Genomic DNA, 23419 nt, shown 5'->3' on the forward strand with positions numbered 1-23419 from the left:
ACTTAATTGTAGCATAAGCTTTTGAAAAATAGTCACCTACAGGAAAAGTGTTTTTGCCATATATCAAAGGAATTACTGATCAGATGGGAAAGCTTATGGAAAAGCATAACCTTCAAGCAGTATTCAGACCCACCCGAAAAATACAACAGATGCTACGATCAGCAAAAGACAGCAGAGATCCCCTCACCTCTGCAGGAGTATACCGTATACCCTGCAGCTGTGGACAAGTTTACATCGGGACCACAAAGCGTAGCATCCAGACAAGAATAAAAGAACATGAAAGACACTGCAGACTTGGACAGCCTGAAAAATCAGCTGTGGCTGAACATAGCCTAACTCAAACAGGGCACAGTATCTTATTCCAGGACACCAAAATACTGGACAACACTTCCAACTACTTTGTCAGACTGCACAGGGAAGCCATTGAAATTCACAAGCATAAGCAAAACTTCAACAGGAAAGAAGAAACCTTAAGAATGAACAGAGCATGGGCTCCGGTTCTGAAAAACACCAGGCCAACAAAACACTCCACACCCGTCAATAGCCCTGCAGAGAAGATTAGCACATCAAGCACCAATCCATATGCAAAAGAACCTCCTCAGGAGACAGTGAAGCCTCCCGCCATTAGCATTCCACACCCTGGGAAACTCTTACAGAATGACTCAGCTCAACCCCACCCCTCCTGAGTAGATACAAATGACCTACATCTTTTCCACACTGTGACACTGAGAGATCTCTGTCTTTTGGTGCTACACCTCTGAAGATGCCAGCCACAGCTGCTGGCGAAACGTCAGGAACTACAATGCCAAGACCACGGCAATACAGCCCGGAAAACCCCCAACAACCAACTACTGTTCTCTTCATCAATGCATCTGACGAAGAGAACTGTGGTTCTTGAAAGCTTATGCTACAGTTAAATTGGTTAGTCTTAAAGGTGCTACTGGACTCTTTACTATTTTGCTACTAACATGGCTAACTCCTCCAGTTCTATGATCATATTCTCAGTTTGTCAAGAAGGTGAAATCCAACAGATCCAGCCAGAGTTTGGCATGAATGGAATATATAGTTCAGAACATAAACGCAGTACTCATCATAAAGTAGTATAGTGGTTAAGTGGTTGGGCTACAAATTAGCCCTCTGCTGGATTCAAATCCTGTTATTATCATGCCAGCAGGTGGCCTTGGGTAAGCCACTTCTCTTAGCACCAGCTCCTTTGCTGTATTGTGGGGACAATAATAATACTGACTTTTTTTCACCACTTTGAGTGAGGTACTATTGCCACCCTAGTTGGAATAATGAGACAGACACAAGGCTTGGAACGAAAGGGCCACTTTATTAAACATAACATCAACCATTAATATGGCAAGGGCCAACTAGCGGTACAGGTCAAGCCACGGGGTCACCCCTGGACCTCCGCCTTGACCTTTTGGGCGAGCCCCAAAGCCCCAGGTGCAAGCCATCCTATGGATAGCTAAGACCCAGCCAGCCTGCAAAATGGATCCCCCCAGCTCAAGATCCTAAGCCTCAGCTGTACAGCAGTGAGGAAAGGACTTGCGCATGTGGTTCCCCAAGGCAGTCTGCCCACGCAACATGGCAGCCATCACAAGCAGTACCATCCGCTCCTGGCAGACCCCTCTTCCCCATCAGTGGAGAAGCACCTAGCGTACTCACCGGCCTGCTCCCTATTCCCAAACTGTCTCCTGCCAGTGACCATCCTAAGGTGGCTCCACCTTGCCAATTACCTCAAACCTCTGCAAGCAGTACAAGGTAGGCAAAAAAACCACCTCTTCCCCATGCCAATTAGAGAAAAGGAGGAAAAAAATCCTACCCGGCTCTTACAACAGCAGCCGGCTAGTCCTGCACTACTACAGGGTGAGGTGGGTGGGCTGAGCATGCAGAGCAACTGCCAGCCAGCTGGGTAGAGTTGCCTCATAAGACTCCTTTCGCCGCCCCTCCGGCCTGAGACCCAGATACCATGGAAATGCTCTGTCTCCTTCTCCTTCCAGGGAGCCAAAGAGTGGCCCCCAGCCTTATCAGTGGAAACTGCTGGCTGGGAGGGCCATAATCTTTCTAGAAGAGTGGTATATAAGTGCAGTTATTATTATTACTTATCAGCTGATGGAAGCCACTTCACATAAATTATTTCTAATCTCTCTGGAGGGAATATGGTAAGGACTTCAATGTTACTATCTCCATATTGCAAGAAGGGGAGGAAACGAAGAGATTTATGGCTAGTGTGAAATTCAAATGGGATTTCCCAGTTTTCTGCTCTCATTCTTAGCTATTTGATTCTCTCAGCTCTCAACATATCCCAGAATCATGTGGAACCTTTAGGAATTCTGGGTTCTTTGATAAATAAAATCAGTCTATAAGGAATTAGTTGAAAGTTGGAAACCATTGATTTCTATGAACTTGGATATGAAGTTTGGGTGACTAAATTAAAAAAGGGATTTCAAAAAATAGACCTTTTTGTTAACATTTTTATTCAGCCCTCTCTCCAACATTCTGAGGTCAGCATAAATAGTTCTCCCCTCTCCACATTATATTTACAAGAACTCAGTAAGAGTTTGAGAGAGAGTGACTGCCCCAAGTTTCAATAGAGATTTCAACCTAGGTTTCCGAAATATTACCCCTTCATTCTAACCACTATTTCACACCAGCTGTACATTCACAGTCCCCTAAGAAAAAAGATCTATGGGGAAGGGGGTCTAAAGAAATAATTAACAAATTATCACGTTTCCTAACATTACTCACGATTAATCTAATTTGTCAATTAATCTAATCTATCAATATTTAGAAGGAAGTTGAAGATAGTGTTATTTAGAACTGCTTTTAATTAACTTACAGTGCAATCCTAAGAATTACTCCAGTCTAAGTAACTCTACTTAGAATTACACTGTAAGTTTTTCTAGTAATTTACAGTCTTAAACTGTGTTATTGTTATTTATGTTGTAACTAGCCATCTTGAATTCCTGAATGGTAGAAAGTTGGCTAATAAATGTTTTAATAAATAAAATTGCATCTATACAAATGAAAACTCTGGTAATAGCAAGCTTGTTCTGCATGCCCTGACCAACAGAATTCAGGTGGAAGGCAAGAAAGAACTGGACATTTGAGAGTTCTCTCTCCCATACCCAGAAATCAGCCTGGTACCTATTAACTTTCAGATTTTAGGTGCTGGATTGAGATTTTTTTCCGTCCAAGCTTTTTGTTTTGGGATGCTACACGTTTTGCTGTGAACACGTTCAGTGGTCGAACTTGCTGTGTCTGAAGTTAGCAATCAGATACAAGCCAATCCTTAATCTATTCAGTTCATGCAGAGCAGCCATGAATGCCTGCCAAACCAGTTTGTTTGGGGTTTCCCAAAACAAAACCCATATATATTGAACAAAAGTGTTCAATATATAACATATAGTCAAATGCACAGAATCCTTCCTGACCATCTTTTACCATTTTCTGTATTGTATAATGACATTAGATTTAAAACTTGTTTATTTTAAAGCATTTTGAATGGCTGTGGGGTTTAATCTGTAAAGTAAATCTTGCTTGACAAGTGACGTCCATAAAATATGCAATGTAAAGCATTTACAAAGCTCTGCAATTCAGAGCTTCTAAGATATTTAATCCTGAAGATTTAATTTATAATTAATTCTGCAATATAGTATGAGATGATGATGATGATGATGATGGTGTGATGTCAGCGACTCGTATGTAGGTTAACTATGTAGAGACCATGGGACTAATTTACAAATCATATTTTGTTTTATTTTGAAGCACAAGTGATGGCCAATGAAAAATGGGGAAATCAAACAGTCATTGCTGAATTAAACCTCCTGGGATTTGGGAATGTACAGCACCTGCAGATTCCTTTTTTCTTCCTCTTTTTGCTGATCTACATCTGCACTATGGCTGGGAACATCCTAATTGTTGTCCTAGTTGTTTCTGAACAGCAGCTTCATACCCCCATGTACTTCTTCTTGGGTAACTTGTCCTGCTTGGATAGTTTCACAGTTTGCACCATCCTTCCCAAGATGCTAGCAGGCTGCCTGACTGGGCACAGCACCATTTCTGTCTGGGGTTGTATCACCCAGTTTTATTTTTTTGCCTCGTTAGCTGCTGTACAATGTTATCTCTTAGCAATGATGTCATATGATCGGTATCTAGCCATTTGCAAACCTCTGCATTACGCCTCTCTTATGAACAGTAAGCTATGCTTCCGTCTGGCAGCTGGTTCGTGGATCAATGGATTCATAGGGATGTCAATATACATATTACTGATGTCGCAGTTAATATTCTGTGGGCCCAAGGACATTGATCATTTCTTCTGTGACATAACTCCAGTAATGAAACTTTCTTGTGGTGAAACTAAGGCTGTAGAACTTGTGACCACAGTATTTTCATCCATGTTCACCTTTCCACCATTTACATTAACCATGACATCCTACCTATTCATCATCAGGAACATCATGCGCATTCCATCCAACACTGGGAAGAAAAGGGCTTTCTCCACTTGTTCTTCTCATCTTACTGTAGTTTCCATTTTCTATGGAACGTTAGTAATAGTTTATGTGCTTCCAAGGACTGAGAGGCTGCGAGCATTAAACAAAGTTTTCTCTGTTTTTTACACACTTCTGACTCCTCTTTTAAATCCACTGATATATAGCCTACGAAACCGAGAGATGAAGGAGGCTATGAGAAAATTTCTGAAGAAATGTACCTAGTTCATCACACACCAGGAAATTCAGTTTTAAAACAGAGGCCATTCATGCTAGTTGGTGTTTAGAATTTGACTAAGTACAAACTTTCTTAGAATGGGTTAGAGCCAAACACTTGTTTTTGTGAAGATGAAGAAGACTTCTTCTGAAGGATGGCACCTCTTAGAGGAAAAGAGTGCTTAGGTCCATTATTATGCCAATAGATCATGGAGGACTAGTCTGTTAATGGAAAATAGCTATGATGTCTTCTCAGAACTGCTGATTTCTTTCATAGATTATACCGGGGCTTTCAAGGTGGAAGAAGCAGAGACAGGATCCAGCCTTCAGAACTGAGTCCACTACAGCTTTTGCAACAATGGAGTTATCAATTTCATTGTTGCATTTTGGGAGGTCTCTGATCAAAACAATATTTTTCTGCTATGAAAGATGGGAGTACCTTGTATCACAAAGAACGTGTGTCCAGGGTTTTTTTTTAATTTAATTAGATTTTCCTGTTCTTTGACTGGAATGTAAACATCCTCTCAATTTAATCTCTATATTTCAGACTAACATCTCTGGGAGGTAGATTGTTTTGAATTTACTTTTACTTAATCTGAGAATGAAAGCTTGATGCAAAATCATCCAGGGAGTATCATGACAGAATAAGAACTGGAACTCAGGTCTCTTTCCAATAATCTATCCAATATAGTATAGGTATAGAATCACCACTTAATGTAGACTTCACATAACTTGAGTTTGCATACTAAAGGAGGATATGCCAGATCTTTTTTCAGCAAATACTAATCTTCTGACAGATAATGGTGCCAGTTGTCCATGTGAGTGATTCAGTATGAACTCTTGCTTAGCATGATTTCAGTACACTTGAAGCTGCCTTAGGCAACTAGTGCAGCAAAGTCAGTATCATTTATTCTGACCCGCAGCAGCTGTTCTATGTCTCAGGTAGAGGTCTTCTATATCACTTACTACCTGATTTGCAAGTGCTGGGGATTAAACCTGGGATCCACTGCAACTGAGCCATGGGCCCCTTCCTCAAAGGAACCACATAGTAAAGGAGAAGGGAGAGGAGGTAACCAACTGAAGCCAGCTGCTGCTGCCGCCATTGCCCTGTTGTATCAAGCATCTAGGCACTCTTTATGTTTTCTGTATGATTGTCCACAGGACAAAGAACAGCGCTATGTAATATTTCATACAAGAAAAAAAGTACAGTATATGTTGGATGGGGTGGAACAGTGGTTCATTGGTAAACTATCTGTTTTGCATTCAGAAGCTCCACATTCCGTCTGTGGCATCTCTTGAAAAGAATAAGAAATGATGTGAAAGATCTCCACCTACGACCCTAGAAAGCCACTACCAGTCAGAGTAGACAAGAGTGACCTGGACTGATAGTATCCAACAGCTTCTCATTGTCAAAACCTCTGTCTCCCTTTGTACATTGGTCCAGATTAGAGATGGGTACAAATCGGGGGAAAACAAACTGTGCGGTTCGTGGTTCATCACATTTCATGAACCATAAACTTTCACGAACTTGCCCCCCTGGTTCGTGAACTGGTTCATTTGGTTCGTGAAAACTTCTCTTCTGGGTCAGCAAAATGTCACTTCTGGGTCAACAGAAGGTCTGCAGAAAGCCCATCCTCCTGTTGCCTAGGAAACTGATTGATCAGTGCCAGGCTGTCTGCAGTGACAAACCGAAAAATAAACTGGTCTAAAGCTTGTGGCAGTTTGTCAGAAATAGGCTCTGATGAACTGTCAGTTCATGAACCATGAACTGGCCTGGTTTGTGCTGAACTTTGGTTTGTATTTCAGTTCATGCCCACCTCTACTCCAGTTCCAAAAAGAGGCTCAAAGTGGCTATTATTTTTTATTGTTTTTAAAATTATTTTAGAGTGCTGAATATGAAATTCCAGCTTTGTGTGAAGTTTAGCCCTGAGTAATGTACCCCATAAATGTCTTTGAATAATTTATTCAGAGGAGTTTGCAAATCAAACTTTTTCTTACCAATTCTTTTCTTCTGCTGCTGCTGAATATTTCCCATTTTTCACAGCCGTCTTTAATATTTGTTTTGTGTCCACAGAATGTGAATGTTATGTAGTACTGATATAAAAATTGAATAAAAGGAATTAAGCAATGAGAAATGCCAACAATGAAACTGGGGAAGTGAAAAGGGTAGCCACTAGATACAAAACTACCCGACTGACAACAACAAAACATTTGTACATACCTCATCATGTACTTTTCTGCAGCAGTAAGAATGGATTCGGATTACTCATTAGAGATTACTGAGAAATCTGGACTCAGGACAGTTTAACACAGACTGGGAGAAGCTGAAACAATATTTGGAGAAGAAATGGGAGGTGGGAGGAGAACTGTGGCAGTTTGAGAACTATTGAAGTACATTAAAATGCAGAGGGGGGTGATCTTGCCGGGGGGGAGAAGAGGTATAAGTAAATCTCTAAGCAGTTATGTTACTAGATTGATATATATAGAATAATAAATAGAATATTGAGAGAAAACAACTAATCATAAGGGTTAAATATAGGGATTGATTAACTAATAATATTTTCTTTCTGACTCTGTACAATGTACCAAACTGAATATGTTTATCTGAAGGTATATATGAGTCAAATTGATTGATATCATATATAGATTTATGATTGAAGGGAATAGAAATATTAATGTAAACAAATATAACTAAAACAGAAAGAAGAAGATAGAATGAATAATATATAGAGTATAAGTTAAGCTGGTTGATTTATATGAATGTATGGTTTACATAGTTTACGTTATACAGAAATATTTGAAAATGGAATTATGGGATAAATTGTTTATCCATTATGGAAAAAGGGACTCATAGTTAGGGTACAGAGTATTAAAAACAGTTAAAGAAGTATTGCTTAGAATAAAGGGAGAATATATATTTGTTAGATAGAGGAATAAATAAAGAGTAAGGGAAAAGGGACAAAGGGTTGGAAAACTGTTGGAAGTCAACCAAAAAGGGGGGGAAAGGGAGGGGGTTAGAAACTGAGAAATGGGAAAATTGACTGTAATGTGTAAATATATGATCCTAACCCAATAAAAAAATTTTTCAAAAAAAAAAGAGATGATATTATTTGGTTCAGATCCTGAGACTTGAGGCAGAAGCTAGAATGGATTCTCTTCATGCCATTCGGAATGAAGAGGCAGACACAGAGTTGGGAACTAAAGAGGCTGCTTTATTAAATTAGAACAATGTAACTGTCAACACTGCCAGGGCCTAACTAGTGGTACAGGTCAGGTCCTGGTGTCATCCTTGGACCTCTGCCTTGACCTGTCTGGGCGAGCACCTGCTGCCCCGGGGGCAAGCCATCCATGTGCATGGCTGGAACCCAGCCTGGCCAGGTGAAGTGGTTCCCCTACTTAAAGCTCACCACCTGGCTGTGGTTTGCCTAGAGGTTCCCCACTAGGCAGTCTGTCCTCGCAACTGGGCCATAAAGCTGCCAGCCACTCCTGAGAGACCCCAATTCCTCACCTATGGGGATATGCCAAGTGTGCTCACCGGCCTGCTCATTTCCTCCTAACAGATCCACCTTAAGCCAATTACCCCTCCATGCAGACAATGCAAGGTAGGTGAAAAACTCCTCACCCAATTGCCAGTTGTGGGAAAGGAGAAAAATTCCTACCTGGCCCTAATAAAGAGTGACTGGCTAAACCTGCACTGACACAGAAGTGGGTGGGCTGAACACGAAGCATTTTTGCAGTGCTGCAGGGCAGAGATGACTTATAAGGCCTCCAGCTCTGCCTCTAGCAGCCTTCCTGGATGGTTGGAAAAGCATCTCTGAGGAGGAGGCAAATTGTGGCCTCCAGCCAAAGCAGCTGTTGCTGCTGGCCGGAAGTGCTGTACTCCCACCAGCATTCTAGAGTTCAGAATGTGGAATGCTTTGAAACCTCTGAAGTAAGAAGGATTTGATAGCCTTGTTGATTATGCTCACCTTGCCTTTCAAACAGGCAAGGTCAAATTTAACATAAGGTGGCGTGAAGGTTTTTTTGCCTGACTTTGAGTGATGCAGCAGTTGCACCTGTTCCAGACAGATCTAGTACAGCGATACATGCCTTAGTCACATCGCGACTGGACTATTGCAATGTGATCTAATTGGGGCAACCCTTGAAGAATGTTTGGAAGCCATAGCTAGTGCAGAACACTACAGCTAGGCTGTTGGTTGGGGCCAGATACTGGGAACACGTGATCCTGATATTACAGCAATTACATTAGCTACCAATCCTCTCCTGAGCCCAAATCATGGTGTTGGTTCTGTCCTTCAAAGAGCTACATGGCTTGGGACCAGGATATCTAAAGGATCATCTTCTCCTATACATTCCTGGCCACAAGTTAAGGTCACACTGAGGCCTCCTGACTGTCCCATCAACCAAAGAAGCATTGGTTGGTACGTATGTGAGTGAGGTCCTTTTTAATGGCAGCTCCATGAGTATGGAACAGTCTTCCCGGAAAGTGCACCTAGCACTTCACTCTGTATCTTTAGGAGGCAACTGAAGACTGTTTTATTTATGATGTCTTTTGTTTAGCCATTTTTAATGTCTTGGTATTTTTTAGCTGTGTATTTGGCTTTTTAGCTGATTTATTTTTATGTTTGTTTCTGTTTAATATTGTAAGCCTCCTTGAATATATTCATGCATTCTATAAGGCCCTTTGAGACTCACATGTTCCATACTGAATACATGTCCATAAAAACAGTTTGTTTTTTTAGGTTAGTCATTTTGAAAATGAAGTTATAATGCTTACAATAAAACTAGATATATTTCAAAGTCAAGGTCCATGAAAAAGATGTTATTAAGCTTTTGATTTTTAACCAAGGACTCCACCCCCACTGGCTCTGTTTGCCAATCCCATATCTTGCTGCACTTGCAATATTTAACAGTGCTATGAACACTGAATGAACAGCTTTGCCTCCTGCTAAAAGAGTCACAGCAATATCAGATGAAGCAACCGTAATGATTATTCCTCTTTGTTGTGACTTAGAAGGATGGAATTAATTTGAAAATGAGATGATCCATTGTCTTGACTACTCTGAAAAAGCTATGTGGAAATGGTACTACAGCCGGATTCCCATTGCAATCACAGATGGACTGTGTCTTCTTCAAGTGACTCTTGGACCCTTTGGATTGTTTCTTACATAGCAGAACTTTGCTAATGTTTTTGAAATTTATTTATAGATGAAGTCACTGGCACTAGCACTTTAAATGAAATAAAATTTCCTGCTGTGGTTGGGATATTTATAGAGGCTTGAGGTTTTTTGTTATTTAGCATTGACTTGTTGTACCTGTCTATTTTCTATTGTAAATTAGATTTGTGGAATTGAGTATTGTGACCTATGAAAGGACTATGGCAGCAGTCCTTCTGCCCATGATGACCCTTGCCTCTTGCCCCTGCTCTGTTGGCTGGCATGAGAAAAACATTAAGTAATTAATTTAATTATTTAAAAAATCACTAGCATCACGCCAGCATGATGTTGCTTCTGGGGAAAATCTGGGAATGAAGTCATGCCACACTAGGAATTGTTGGAAACTTGATGATAAAGCCCCCTCATGGCTCGCCACCATCTCCCACTGGATGCCAGTCATCAGTTGGCAACCTACCGCTATACCACACTGGCTGTGATAGCTCAGAGAGGTGTTTAAACCAACATCATTTTGTTCTGTCCTCCCTATCTGTGTTGCCTTTCTCCCCAAAGGGGACCAAAGCCATTCACATCATTTTCCTCTGCTCCATTTTATTGCCACAATAACCCTCTGAGGTAGATGTGACAGAGAGCATGTGACTGCCTGCCCCAACATCAGCCAGCATGCTTCTGTGGGAGAGTGGGGGTTCAAACCTGGATCTCCCTGATCCTAGCCTGACAGAGTAACGATTATATCATGCAGGATGTCACAGGTCAAGGAAGTTACTAAACCCCCTTTGTTTTGTCACAGAGTTGTTTTTTTCCACTCTTGCTTCTGCCTGCTAGAAAGAAACATAGCTGCCAAAGCAGAAGGGGTCAGGGATCAGAAGTTTTCATGGGCCACTTATGTTTGGTGCTGAAACTCCCACAATCACCCTGAAGCCATTGGCCAATTCCGAGTTCCCTGGCATTATTTTTGGAGAAGTTATGTCTTCCATAGGCCGAAATACTGATGGATGGTTGGATGGACAGATAAATGGATGGGTCCTTTTATTACTATCGATTATCAAGTACAAACTAAGAGACAAAATAACCAATACATTCAAATCATTAGATAATACAGAAGGTGTTACATAATACCAAGCCCAGTCAAATGGAGATACATCATTATAACATCGGCTAAGATTCTGGAATGGATTGGCTCTTCTCATGTTTTAAATCTCAACCAATGTTCCACCTTATTACAGCCCCTGGTCCACATGTCTTTTGTCCATGCAGCTCCCTTGATAACCAGCATAGCATTTTTAGTTGCATTTCCTCCCTTTTTCATTAGCAGAAACGTTTGTAAAGTTTGTTGGATTAAACCCAGTATTTCAGCATTCCAGAGTACAAGAATGCCTCCAGTCAGACCCGTGAACCTTACCTTTTGGAACTGAAATGCAAAGTGTACATTGTGTAACATGTTGCTGTTACTGACAACAGATTTTGTTTGACTTTGAGTAGATAAAGACTTTTTTTTAAATCCATGAGAGCATGTGCCCATGAATCATTTTGGACATTGCCGTACAGTTATTTTAAAATGTATTTGTTTTTGCGGAATTTTTCTCCCACAAAGTTTAGTACTCCTCATATACAATTCCTAGGTGATGTCACATCGAAGGCATTGCTCAAAGGCAGACATTTATTTATTTCTTGTATCATAGATCATCACAAAAGCTACACTCCAACAGGTCTAATTTATGTCATACCTTCAGCAATATTTCTTCTTCTCTACATTGACACTGAATGGAAACTCTGGACAACAGGAATCATATCTCATTAATCCATGACCAAGGGTATAGCAGGAATTTGCCTTCCAACCATCTGTCTATGTAGGTGAGAACCCCACACTGACAAACCCCTACAACTTAAAACTATGCCAATTAACTGCTACTTTAATAGATTAGAGCCAACTAATGCAAACTGAAGAAGGGCTTTCTTAAAAGATTCCTTTACCTCTCTATTTCTGAGGCTGTAAATGAGGGGATTCACCAGGGGGGTCAAGGTTGTGTACCAAAGAGAGAAGACTTTGTTCAGGTCACCCAATGTTTCACTGTGTGGGAGCTGATACACAATGATTAAGCTCCCATAAAAAATGGTGACTACAATGAGATGAGAGGAACATGTGGAGAATGCCTTTTGCCTCCCAGTAGTGGATGGGATTCTTAAGACGGTGAGTATGATACAAACATAGGATGATAAAGTCAGCAGAAATGGAGGGAGGGTGAACGTAATGGACAGGAGGAGAGTGAGCAAAGCAATTATATAAGGGTCGCTGCACAGGAGTTTGACCAAAGGGATAAAATCACAAAAGAAATGATCTATTTCATTGGGACCACAGAAGGCAGACTGCACAAACAAAACTGTTAGTACAGTGCTTCCCAGGAACCCACTCATCCAAGACCCAAATGCAAGTAAGAAACACATTTTGTTATTCATATGGGTTCTATAATGCAGCGGTCTACATATGGCTAAATACCGATCATAGGACATCACTGACAGAAGGCAAGTCTCCGCACCAATCAGAAAACCAAAGAAAAAAAACTGTGTGAGGCAGCCATTGAAAGAAATAGTACTCTCTAGAGTGAGGAAAGTGGCAAGCATCTTGGGCAGTGTATTAGATATGTACCAAATCTCCACACAAGACAAATTCCCCAAAAAGAAGTACATGGGAGTTTGAAGATGACGATCATACAGAACTAATACAATGATGATGAGATTTCCAAGCATGGCAGCACTGTAAATCAAGAGGAAAGTCATAAAAAGAAGGATGTGTAGCTCAGGATGATGGCCAAAACCCAGCAGACGGAACTCTGCGACCACTGTTGTGTTTCTCCTGCTGGGGTCCATTACTATTCCAGCCACAGAACATATGGAATTACTTCAATGATTTCATTAAAATATTTTCACCATCATGATCTCAGAAGGATATGAGAAGGAGAAACTTCTCACCACATATCATCCTGAAGGCAATGCTTTCCTGTTGAATAAATTCTTGCATTCAATTGCAAACAGGTGTTGTTCAATCAAGTAATGAGAAATCAGTTTAGTGCTTGCATTCTTGAAGTGTTGCTTTGTTCTTGCATCCTCAACCCCATCCTGTAGTATGGATATTGAAAGTTTCATATTAGGAAAAGCTTCCCAATCTGCCACATGTATGAAATATATTAGCAAAGTGAAGGGAAAGTGTTGATCCTGATTTTGTTTCTTCAAACCAAAAAATCATTTTCTTTAATTGGGTTGTTACAAGTTGTAGATTATCAAGTTGAGAATGAAGTCATCTAGGCCAAAATAGAAAAATCCAATAGGGACATTAAAATTGATGCTTGCTTTTGAACAGAAAGATGGTACAAGGACAAATAATGTCTATTACATAAAATTCCATACAAGGTTGAGTGATATACAGCAATGTAAAAAAATGAACAACATGAGAAAGCCAGCACAGTAAATAGGCACGGCAAAAGCACCAGCAATGAATAAATACAAAACCTAAACCTAAGAGAAACAAATAGCATATATTTATACATCTTTGAGCTCCAGTTTTCAGAAAGTAAAATAAGTTTCAGGACAATGAAATACTTTCAACTTTTATATACCCTTGACCGAAGAATGGTATACTCCTTCTATCTGGAATGGTCATCCTCTTCCACTGAGCGCACAGCTTTGGAAAGGATGCACAGTGGGGGAGGAAGGGGACACCTGCCTAGCCAGCCAGATCAGCCGAATCAACCCTGGTGATCAATGGAGTGACAGATGTTGCAGCCAGATCGCCCTCACATCCTTTATATAAGATCCTAAAGCATAGGCACAAGTTCAAGGGAAATACAGGACAAACAGGGAAATGTTTTTACAGATTTTGGATTCCATCAAGCACATTTTGAGCTGTCCAATCAGGGATGCCATTATTGGACTCTACCAATAAAAAATGAATTTCTTCCATTCATTGAGGCGACTTCCTAACAATCAACTCAAGGAACTTTGTCTGAAAGAGGAGCTGATTCCATTAGAGGAGATTTCCTTGGGATGGAGGAAGGGACTGCATTTAGCAGTGCAGAATGGTAGGATGAAATCCACTTTTTCAAAAGGTGATCCAGACAATGGGCAAATCTAGACAGCCAGCATGTTACGGTGGTCATAATGACAAAGTAGAATCTGGAAGACTGAACTTTGAAACCCCATGGAAGCTTGTTTGACTTATGGCCGGTCTCACAGGGCAGTTGTGAGAAAAAAATGAGAAGGGAGAAAAAGTGGGGTATACATGAAGTATACAAATCAATAGATTTTTTCTATATTTCTTTCAGAATTTGCTGGTGCCCAAAAAAATGTGAATAAACATTTTTAGAAAGTAGCTTCTAAATATTATCTCTACAAATGCTACATGGGGACCCCACCATTTGCCAATTTATTCTGAAATAGTATATAGTGAAGAGATCTAATGAAGCTAAAAACTACTGCAGCTAATGCTTTGATCCATTGCCTACAATTAAATTTATATCCTGTCTGTAACAAATTGTGCTTATTTGACATGTGCTCATTTGGCTAAATTCAACCCAACATGGGTTGAGTAAGAATTAAGGTATGCTTTCAATATCTAATGCCTTTTTCTCATCCTGTTTTCCCCATGCAACAATCAGATATATGTTTGATAAATATGCCCTCAATTTAATGGTAGGTTTGTGAGTTTGTTTTGGTCGCTCTTACAAGCATCATTTCAGATCTGGGTAATTAATGCCTTTTTGATTAGGGAAAGAGCAAAGGGAAAAAAAATACTGGCTGGCACTGCATTCCCAAGTTATGAAGATCTTGTTGATACTGGGATCCCAACATGGTTGACTTGTAGGTCCAAATAACACATAAGGGCTGCTTCCACACACGTTAGATAATGCACTTTCAATGCTCTTTAGTGATCATTTGGAACTGGGTTTTCATGTGTGGAACACAAAATCCACTTCTAAAGGATAACTAAAGTGCATTGAAAGTGCATTATTCAACGTGTGTGGAAACTGCCAAGGAGTACCAATCATGGAATTCTAGTGTCGCATGTAGTTTGGCTTTGCAGTCCTTAAAGGTATTCTCCTTCTAACAGCTGTGGCCAAAGTGTACCTCTCCCCCTTTTCTACCAGCAGAATTGCACGTTGGCTCCATCCCTAATGAGAAAGAAAAGCTTCATAGGAATGATACCCAGCATAAGGGAGAGTAATAAGGGAAGAGAAATTAACATCTCAGAACACTCGACTATGCAAAATTCCAGCTCTTCAACATTGCTTAGTTTAGTTCCACTTTACAGATTACTGGAACTGCACCCTTTCTCATTCTCTCTCTCTCCCTTTCTCTCTCTCTCTCTGTGTACTTGGGTGTGAGAGAGACACAGGGAAAGAAAGAGAGGATAAAATGTTTTAATGTTTGTATTCTTGCTATTTTTACTGGTTTTTATCTTTTCATTTGCATTTTAATATTGTATTATTGGCTTCAAATGTTTGTATTTATATTATTTTAGTATTGTATTGTATGAATATGTTGTAAACTACCTCAAGCATTAAACATAGTGGAGAGATTGGATAGAAATTAAATAAATAATAAATATGATTCCATCAATCCTCTATGGCCCACCAGCCATATATTTTAAATAGCTGAATTTTCCTTAGTGGACTTAGAACTGCATAACTCTGCCTAGGGTTGCACTGCCATTCCTTAGTGACACCTTTTCCTCACACTTTAAAAATTGCAGCTACAAAAACACTATACAGTTTAGTAAGCCCCGTTGAATTGACCTGCCTGGGATTCAGAGTAGATCAGTTTGTCATTGCTCTCTGACTTACTTTCTACATGGAAAAACTTAGTTTGGCCCTAAATTCCCCTGCCATCTCATAAAATGGATTGTCACGAATTTACCCTCAAGCTGGACTTGAATCTTCAAATCATTGTTTAAAATAAACTTTGATATTTCAAAAATTTTAGAAACCCATCATAACATGATAATAATGAATCACAGGGAACTTACCATGAGACTGTATGCCAAGCTGTCTATGAGACTTATCAAAAGCATGGCTTCAGGAGACCTTTAAGATAGGAACACAATAGTCTATACTCCAATAAATGTGTCTGTTCTGTGATTCCCCCAAATCTGTCATGTGAGGATACTCCTATATAAGTGGCTTAAGGGGTGTAGTCTTTGTATCCCTTGAAAATAAAAGTAGATTCTGTTCTGGTTTTTATGAAACAAACATATATCAGTTTCATACCAGCTTTGGGGAACGTGCTACTGCAGACGTGAAAGCCCATCACCATCATAGGCTGGCAGAAAGATAGCTAGGATATTGTACCCACTGGAAAAGAACTCTGTTTCTGTTATAAGACACACTTGAACAATGTGCCTTTCTTTAGAACCTCAGGGACATGTTTCCAAGGCTGCAATATGACTTCCCAGATGGGGCTCAATCTTCCTCCAGGGTTCATGTGTGATTAAGAAAAGACCTTAGCTTTGAGAAAATGTCTAGATCAAACAGCATTAAAAAAAATATTGTTTGTTGGATCCAGCCAGATCTGTCACTTAGCCTTGTTCAATTCTCCTCCTTACTAGAGTCCCCATCCCACGTGGTTTTCATACATTCAGGCCTTATCAACCTCAGCATAGTTTTTTTTGGGGGGTGGGGGGGTAGTCAAAGGAGATATCTGTTTACTTTTTCACCAGCAGGAAGGCTGTTTTGATCCAACCCCATGCTTTAGCAAATTCCCTAATCATTGACAAAAATTTTAACTCAGACTAGCAAATACTGATGAAAAGTTGCCACAATACCTCATAATTAAGAAATACTGTTGTCTTATTTAGTACTAGAGGTTCTCCTCCTGTTTGCTCCCCTTGCCAACCCCACAGCTTGATTCATTCATCATATTGAACAGTACTTTGAATACTGAATGAGCAATTCTGCCTCCTGTCAAAAGAATTCCAGCAGATCTAGATGAAGCAACAGCAAGATTGATCATCTTTTGTAAGTGAGCTGCAGGTAAAATTAGATTTCTAATCGATGTCATACTCCAATGGGGAGCGAAAGCAGTTTACATTGTACTCCTTAATCCATTTTATCCTCACAACAACCCTGTAAGATAGAGCTGGCTGTGAGTGTGTGACTGGCCCGAAATCAGCTAGCAATCTTCCATGGCAGAATGGGGATTTGAACATGGATCTCCGTTATCCTACTCCAACAGACTAACTACTACACCACACAGGATCTAATAAGCCAGGGAAGCTGTTGAACCGCCTTTGTTTTGCCACAGAGTAGATATTTTCCACCCTCTTGTGTTTGTGCTGCCTTTAGAGGGATGTTGTGGAGTTAATCGGGGCCAGAATGGACTGATTCCCTTCATTTTTAGCTCTGCAACTTCCAGGATCATCTGAAGCTGGTGGCCTGTTTTGAGATCCCTGGCTTTAATTTCTGTGAGTTATGCCTGCCACAGGTCACCATAGCTTCCAATGCAGAAAGAGAGTGGGGGTCTGGCAATATTATGTGGGACAGAATGTTCCAATTCCCTTTATCATTGGCACTGCAACTCCTATGATCATCCTGAAGTCAGTGGTGAAATATAGCTTCATTTTTGGAGGAGTTATGCTTGCCCGTAAATGGACAGATGCTTTTATCTTTATATAAGTTTTATTTACTTCATTTATAGCCCACCTTTCTCCCCATTTGGGACCCAAAGCCAGTTAAATCATTCTCCTCTCCTTCATTTTATCCTGACAACAACCCTGTGAGATAGCTAAAGCTATCCCAAGGTCACCCAGCAAGATCCTATGGCAGAGTGAAGATTTGAACCTTGGTCTTGCAAATCCTAGTCTGGCTTTCCAACTACTACATCACCCTGGCTCTCCCTCCTCCTCCCATTCCAGCATCATCTCTCTGGGAAAAATCTGACCCAAGTGAAAAACCTGTGTGCTAGCAAGTTGCTCAGGTAACTTGTGTGGCATCAAGTCATCCAGTTGCCACTATCATACTTGAGTGAATTCTGGAAATTGCATGGGAGCAGGTTTCGAGGGGTTTCTTTTAGGCCTTTCCTGATGAGTCTGATTAATTCTCCATTCAGGGTTGGGAGGAGAAAAGCAGGGGTTGACTTGGAAATAGCCCTGCAAAGGACCCTCCCACTTCTTTTACTGACATAATGCAAGGTTTGAAGACTAGCCAAGCCATATTGTTCTGTTTGCCTAACAACCTCACAATGGCCACTGAGATCTCAGAGGACATTAATTTCTTAAATGTACAGACATCTATTATTTGTTGTCGTTGGTGGTGAACACCCCTGCAAATCTGGGGCTTTTCTCAGGATTATAGAAAGATCTGTCTTGTCTGTTTATAGCTTCAGTATCTGGATTTATGTATTTACAGATGGGGCTATGTTGAGAATTAAATATATTCATAATCCATAAAGGTCTATTCTCTTCAATTCTTGATGTATTATTTGGATCATGAGCAAATACCCACAATATTGAAAGTTTTAAAAAATGAGCCATATGTTTGGGCACTAATCTGTGCCAGGATGGTAAGATTCCCTTCATATTTGGCACCCCCAGTCCCATGGACATTCTGAACCCCATGGCCAATTTTGCAGTGCCTGGTTTTATTTTCTGATGAGTGATGTCTGCCATAGACAGACAGATGAATGAATGGACAGACGAACGGATGAATCACTTTATTATTACAGATTAGTAAATATCAATGAAGATAGAAAACAAGTATTACGTTCAAAATCATTAGATAACATGATAAGATTATGTTACATAATATAAAGCCCAGTCAAATAGAGTTAATTGGATCAAACCCAGTGTTTCAGAGTTCCTAACTGCAATGACGTCTCTAGTCTGGCCAGTGAACTTCATCTCTTGGAACCAAATGTAAAGTGTACATTTTTTTGTTTCCCAGCCTGGGAGACCTTGGGCTAGTTACAGCTTTCTGGAGCTCTCTCAGCCCCACCCACCTCACAGGGTGTTTGTTATGGGGATGACGACGACGACGACAACAACAACAACAACAACAACATACTTTGTAAACCACTCTGAGTGGGCATTAAGTTGTCCTGAAGGGCCGTATATAAACCAAAAGTTGTTGTTGTTATTAACCTGTCAGTGGTTTTTGTTTGATTTTGAGAAGCTGAGGATTTTGTTTAATCTTCCAACAGCATGGTTCCATGAATCATTTCTTACATCACTGTATATTTTTTGTGTTTTTACTGAATTCTTCTTTCAAGAAGTTTAGCACAACTTATACATGATCCCTAGAAGGTCTCCCATCCATGCATTGCATAGGGTCAGAAATAACAATATTTATTTCTTCTATTTTACATCACCACAAAAGCTACATTCCAACAGGTCTGACATAGTCAACAATGTCATAACCTTCTATCATATTTTTTGCATTGATAATGGAAGGTACTTACGGATCCCAGACATCATGTGCAACACATTAACAATGCAGAGTATGGTGGGGATTTGTCTTTCTATTGATCTGCCAGTGTGAGTGACATTCACATACTGATTAACCTCTACAACTTAAAACTATGCTCATTAGCAATTATTTTAATAAATTAGACCCAACTAATACAAATTGAAGAAGTGCTTTCTTAAGGGATTCCTTTACCTCTCTGTTTCTGAGGCTGTAAATGAGAGGATTGACCAGGGGGTTCAAGATTGTGTAGCAAAGAGAGAAGACTTTGTTCAGGTCACCCAGAGTTTCACTGTGTGGGAGCTGATATACTATGATTATGCTTCCATAAAAAATGGTGACTACAATGAGATGAGAGGAACATGTGGAGAAGGCTTTTTGCCTCCCAGTGGTGGATGGGATTCTTAAGATGGTGAGTATGATACAAACATAGGATGATAAAGTCAGCAGAAATGGAGGGAGGGTGAATGTAATGGATAGGATGAAAGTGAGCAAAGCAATTAGATAAGGGTCGCTGCACAGGAGTTTGACCAAAGGGATGAAGTCACAAAAGAAATGATCTATTTCATTGGGACCACAGAAGGCAGACTGCACAAACAAAACTGTTAGTACAGTGCTTCCCAGGAACCCACTCATCCAAGACCCAAATGCAAGTGAGAAACGTATTTTTTTATTCATATGGGTTCTATAATGCAGTGGTCTACATATGGCTAAATACCGATCATAGGACATCACTGACAGAAGACAGCACTCTGTACCAATCAGAAAGCAAAAGAAAAAGAACTGTGTGAAGCAGCTGTTGAAAGAAATAGTACTCTCTAGAGTGAGAGAAGTGGCAATCATCTTGGGCAGTGTATTAGATACGTACCAAATCTCCACACAAGACAAATTCCCCAAAAAGAAGTACATGGGAGTTTGAAGATGCCGATCATACAGAACTAATACAATGATGAGGAGATTTCCAAGCATGGCAGCACTGTAAATCAGGAGGAAGGTAATGAAAAGAAGAACGTGTAGCCCAGGATGATGGCCAAAACCCAGTAGGCGGAACTCTGTGACCACCGTTGTGTTTCTCCTGCTGGGGTCCATTACTGTTCCAGCCACAGAACACATGGAATTACTCCAATGGTTTCATTAAAAATATTTAAACCATCATGATAACAGAGAGAAATGAGAAATAGAAATTGCATGTCACCACATATCATCCTGAACATGGTGTTTTCCCATTGAATCAATTCCTACATTCAACTGCCAACAAATGTTATTCAACCAAGTAACAAGATGCATGCATTCTTGAACTCTTGCTTTGTTCTTGCATCCTCAACCCCAACATATAGTATGGATACTGAAATTTAGTATTAGGAAAAGCTTCCCAGCCTGCCACAGCTATAAAATATCTGGGCTAAGCAAAGGACAAGTGTTGATCTGAACTTGGTTACTTCAGACTAGAAAATAATTTTCTTCACTGAGATGTTGCAATCTTTCAGGACTGCGGTGATTAGGTTTGAAAACTGTAGTTTTTCAAGATGAAAATGCAGTCATCTATACCAAAATAGAAAATCCCAGTAGTAAAACTGATGCTTGCATTTATATATAAGAGATACATAATAGCATATAATGTATAAAATACATAATTTTTTTGCATAACTTTAAATGACATACAATAATATAAAAAAAATAACAAAATGGGGATCAGCACTGCAAATAGGCTGGACAAAAATACCCACAATGAATGTATATGGAAAGTAAACCTGAAAGAAACACAAACAGCATATTTATACATCTTTAAGCTCCAGTTCTCAAAAATTAAAATAAGGTTCAAGACAGTGACCTTCAACTTTTATATAATGGATAAATATTCCATGAATTCAGTGTGAGTGTGACTTCTTTGTTTTCTTTTTTGGTCACTCTTGCTAGCAAAATTTTGCATTTGGGTCATAAATGCATTTTAATTGGGGAAAGAGCTACGTAGGAAATAGCTGAAGCTGCTTATCTACTTTCTGAAGCTCTGATGAATATTGAGATACCTACATTTTTATTGTGTAGTTCAAGTAACACATCAGGAGTACCAATCATGGCATTCCAGTGTCACATGTAGTTTGTCTTTACAGTCCTTAAAGGCATTCTTTCTGCCCCACTTGTCTGTGGCCATAGTGTGCCCCTCCTCCATGTCTACCAGCGGAAGAGCAGGTGAAAAAAGTTTGATAGGAACAATACTGAGCGAGAGTAATGAAGGAAGAGAAATTAACATACCAAAATTCTCAGACTTAACTAAGCAAAATTCTAGTTCTTTGCTTAATTTGGTTCTACTTTACAAATGACTGGAACTGCTCTCTCTCTTTCATTCTCTCTCTCTCTCTCTGTGAGTGAGTGAGTGAGTGTGTGTGTGTGAGTGAGTGAGTGAGAGAGAGAGAGAGAGAGAGAGAGAGAGAGAATATAAAAAAATATTCCTTCAATCTTCTATGGCCTATCAGCCTTACATTTTAAATGTTTGTATACCCACAGTATTATCTTTAGGCAAGTTATACCTAAAAGGGTGTAACTTTGTTAAGAGTTGCACTGCCACCTGCTTCACACACTTTGGAAAGGTATAATGAAAATAAATTGCAACTTCCTTGGTTATGGCTAACAGTCCAATTCCTCCGCCCCCTGCAAAAAAACAAAAACAAAACCACTTTCCAAGTTAGTGAGGCCTATTGAATATATGTGACTGGGATTCTGAGTAGACTGTGGCTGCTTCCACACACATTGGATAATCCACTTTCAATACTCTTTAGTGAACATTTGGAACTGCTTTTCCATGTGAGGAACAAAAAATCCACTTCCAAAGGATTGCTAAAGTGCATTGAAAGTGCATTATTCAATGTGTGTGGAAATGGCCCAGCTCATGATTGCTCTCTAACTCACTATATATATATAAAAAAGTTCTATACCAAGTTTGGCTTCAGGCATTTCAATAAAAGGACTGTCACAAATTCACCCTCAAGTATGAATTGAATCTTCAAATCATTATTTAAAATACACCTTGATTTTCAAAAAACTTGAGAGAAACTCGTTACAACATGATACTGAATCACATGGAGCTTACCATCAGATTGCATTCCAGGATGTCTGTGAGGTTTATCAAAAGAATGGTTCCAGGAGAGCTTCACAACAGGAACAAACTAACCTATAGTCCATTAAAGGTGACTGTTCTGTGAACCCAAAAGTCATTCAGGGATTACTCCTATGAGGTGCAATCTTTGTATCCCTTGAAAATAAAAGTAGGTGATTTGTTCTGGATTTGTGAAGCAAACCTATAAAAGTTTTAATAATATTAATAATAACATTTGATTTAAATACTTCCTTCAGGATGACTTAACACCCACTCAGAGCAGTTTACAAAGTATGTTATTATTATCCCCACAACAAAAGACCCTGTGAGGTGGGTAGGGCTGAGAGAGCTAGTAGCTGTAACTGACCCAAGACCACCCAGTTGGCTTCAAGTGGAGGAGTGAGGAATCTAACCCGGTTCTCTAGATTAGAGTCCTGTACTCTTAACCACTACTACATCAAACTGGCTTTTTTATACCAGCTTTGGGGAAACTGCTACTCAAGTCCAGAATGTCCATCACCATCATAGGTAGGCAGAAAGATAACTAGGATATTGTACCCACAGAAAATGAACTCTTTTTCTGGTTTAAACTGCTCCTGAATAATATACGGTTCTTTAGAACCTCAGGGACATGTTTCCAAAGCTGCAATATGACTTCCCAGATGGGACTTAATGATCCTCCAGTGTTCACGTGTGATTAAGAAAAGAACTTAGCTTTGAGAGAATGTTTGGATCAAACAAAAACTATTGTTTGTTGGATCTAACCAGATCTGTTACTCAGATCTTGCTCAATTCTCTTCCTTACTTGAGTTTCTGTCCTCAATGGAGGATGATATTTATGCATTCAGGTCATATGATTCCCAGTATAAATTTTTTGGGTAGTCAAAGAGGGTAGTAAAAGCAGCAGCAAAGATGGTTTGATCCAACCCAGTGTTTTAGCAAATTTCCCCCCTTATTAACTCTAATCTTAACTCAGGTGGGTTCTCTTAA

General features: G+C 39.9%; 3 protein-coding genes across 3 annotated transcripts; 1 reads left to right on the forward strand and 2 right to left on the reverse strand.

Moving 5' to 3' along the window:
• Window positions 1-3782: 3782 nt before the first annotated feature.
• LOC129339174 (olfactory receptor 11A1-like) lies at window positions 3783-4721 on the forward strand. The gene has a single exon (XM_054993777.1). The coding sequence runs from the start codon at window positions 3783-3785 to the stop codon at window positions 4719-4721; it is 939 nt and encodes a 312-aa protein (XP_054849752.1).
• A 7073-nt stretch (window positions 4722-11794) lies between these two features.
• On the reverse strand, window positions 11795-12754 carry LOC129339175 (olfactory receptor 6C4-like). Its single transcript, XM_054993779.1, has one exon. It carries the CDS (start codon window positions 12752-12754, stop codon window positions 11795-11797), a length of 960 nt encoding a protein of 319 aa, XP_054849754.1.
• A 6710-nt stretch (window positions 12755-19464) lies between these two features.
• LOC129339176 (olfactory receptor 10A7-like) lies at window positions 19465-20424 on the reverse strand. Its single transcript, XM_054993780.1, has one exon. The coding sequence runs from the start codon at window positions 20422-20424 to the stop codon at window positions 19465-19467; it is 960 nt and encodes a 319-aa protein (XP_054849755.1).
• Window positions 20425-23419: the final 2995 nt, after the last annotated feature.

Source organism: Eublepharis macularius, chromosome 12 (assembly GCF_028583425.1).
Source record: "Eublepharis macularius isolate TG4126 chromosome 12, MPM_Emac_v1.0, whole genome shotgun sequence".
Taxonomy (NCBI): Eukaryota; Metazoa; Chordata; class Lepidosauria; order Squamata; family Eublepharidae; genus Eublepharis; species Eublepharis macularius.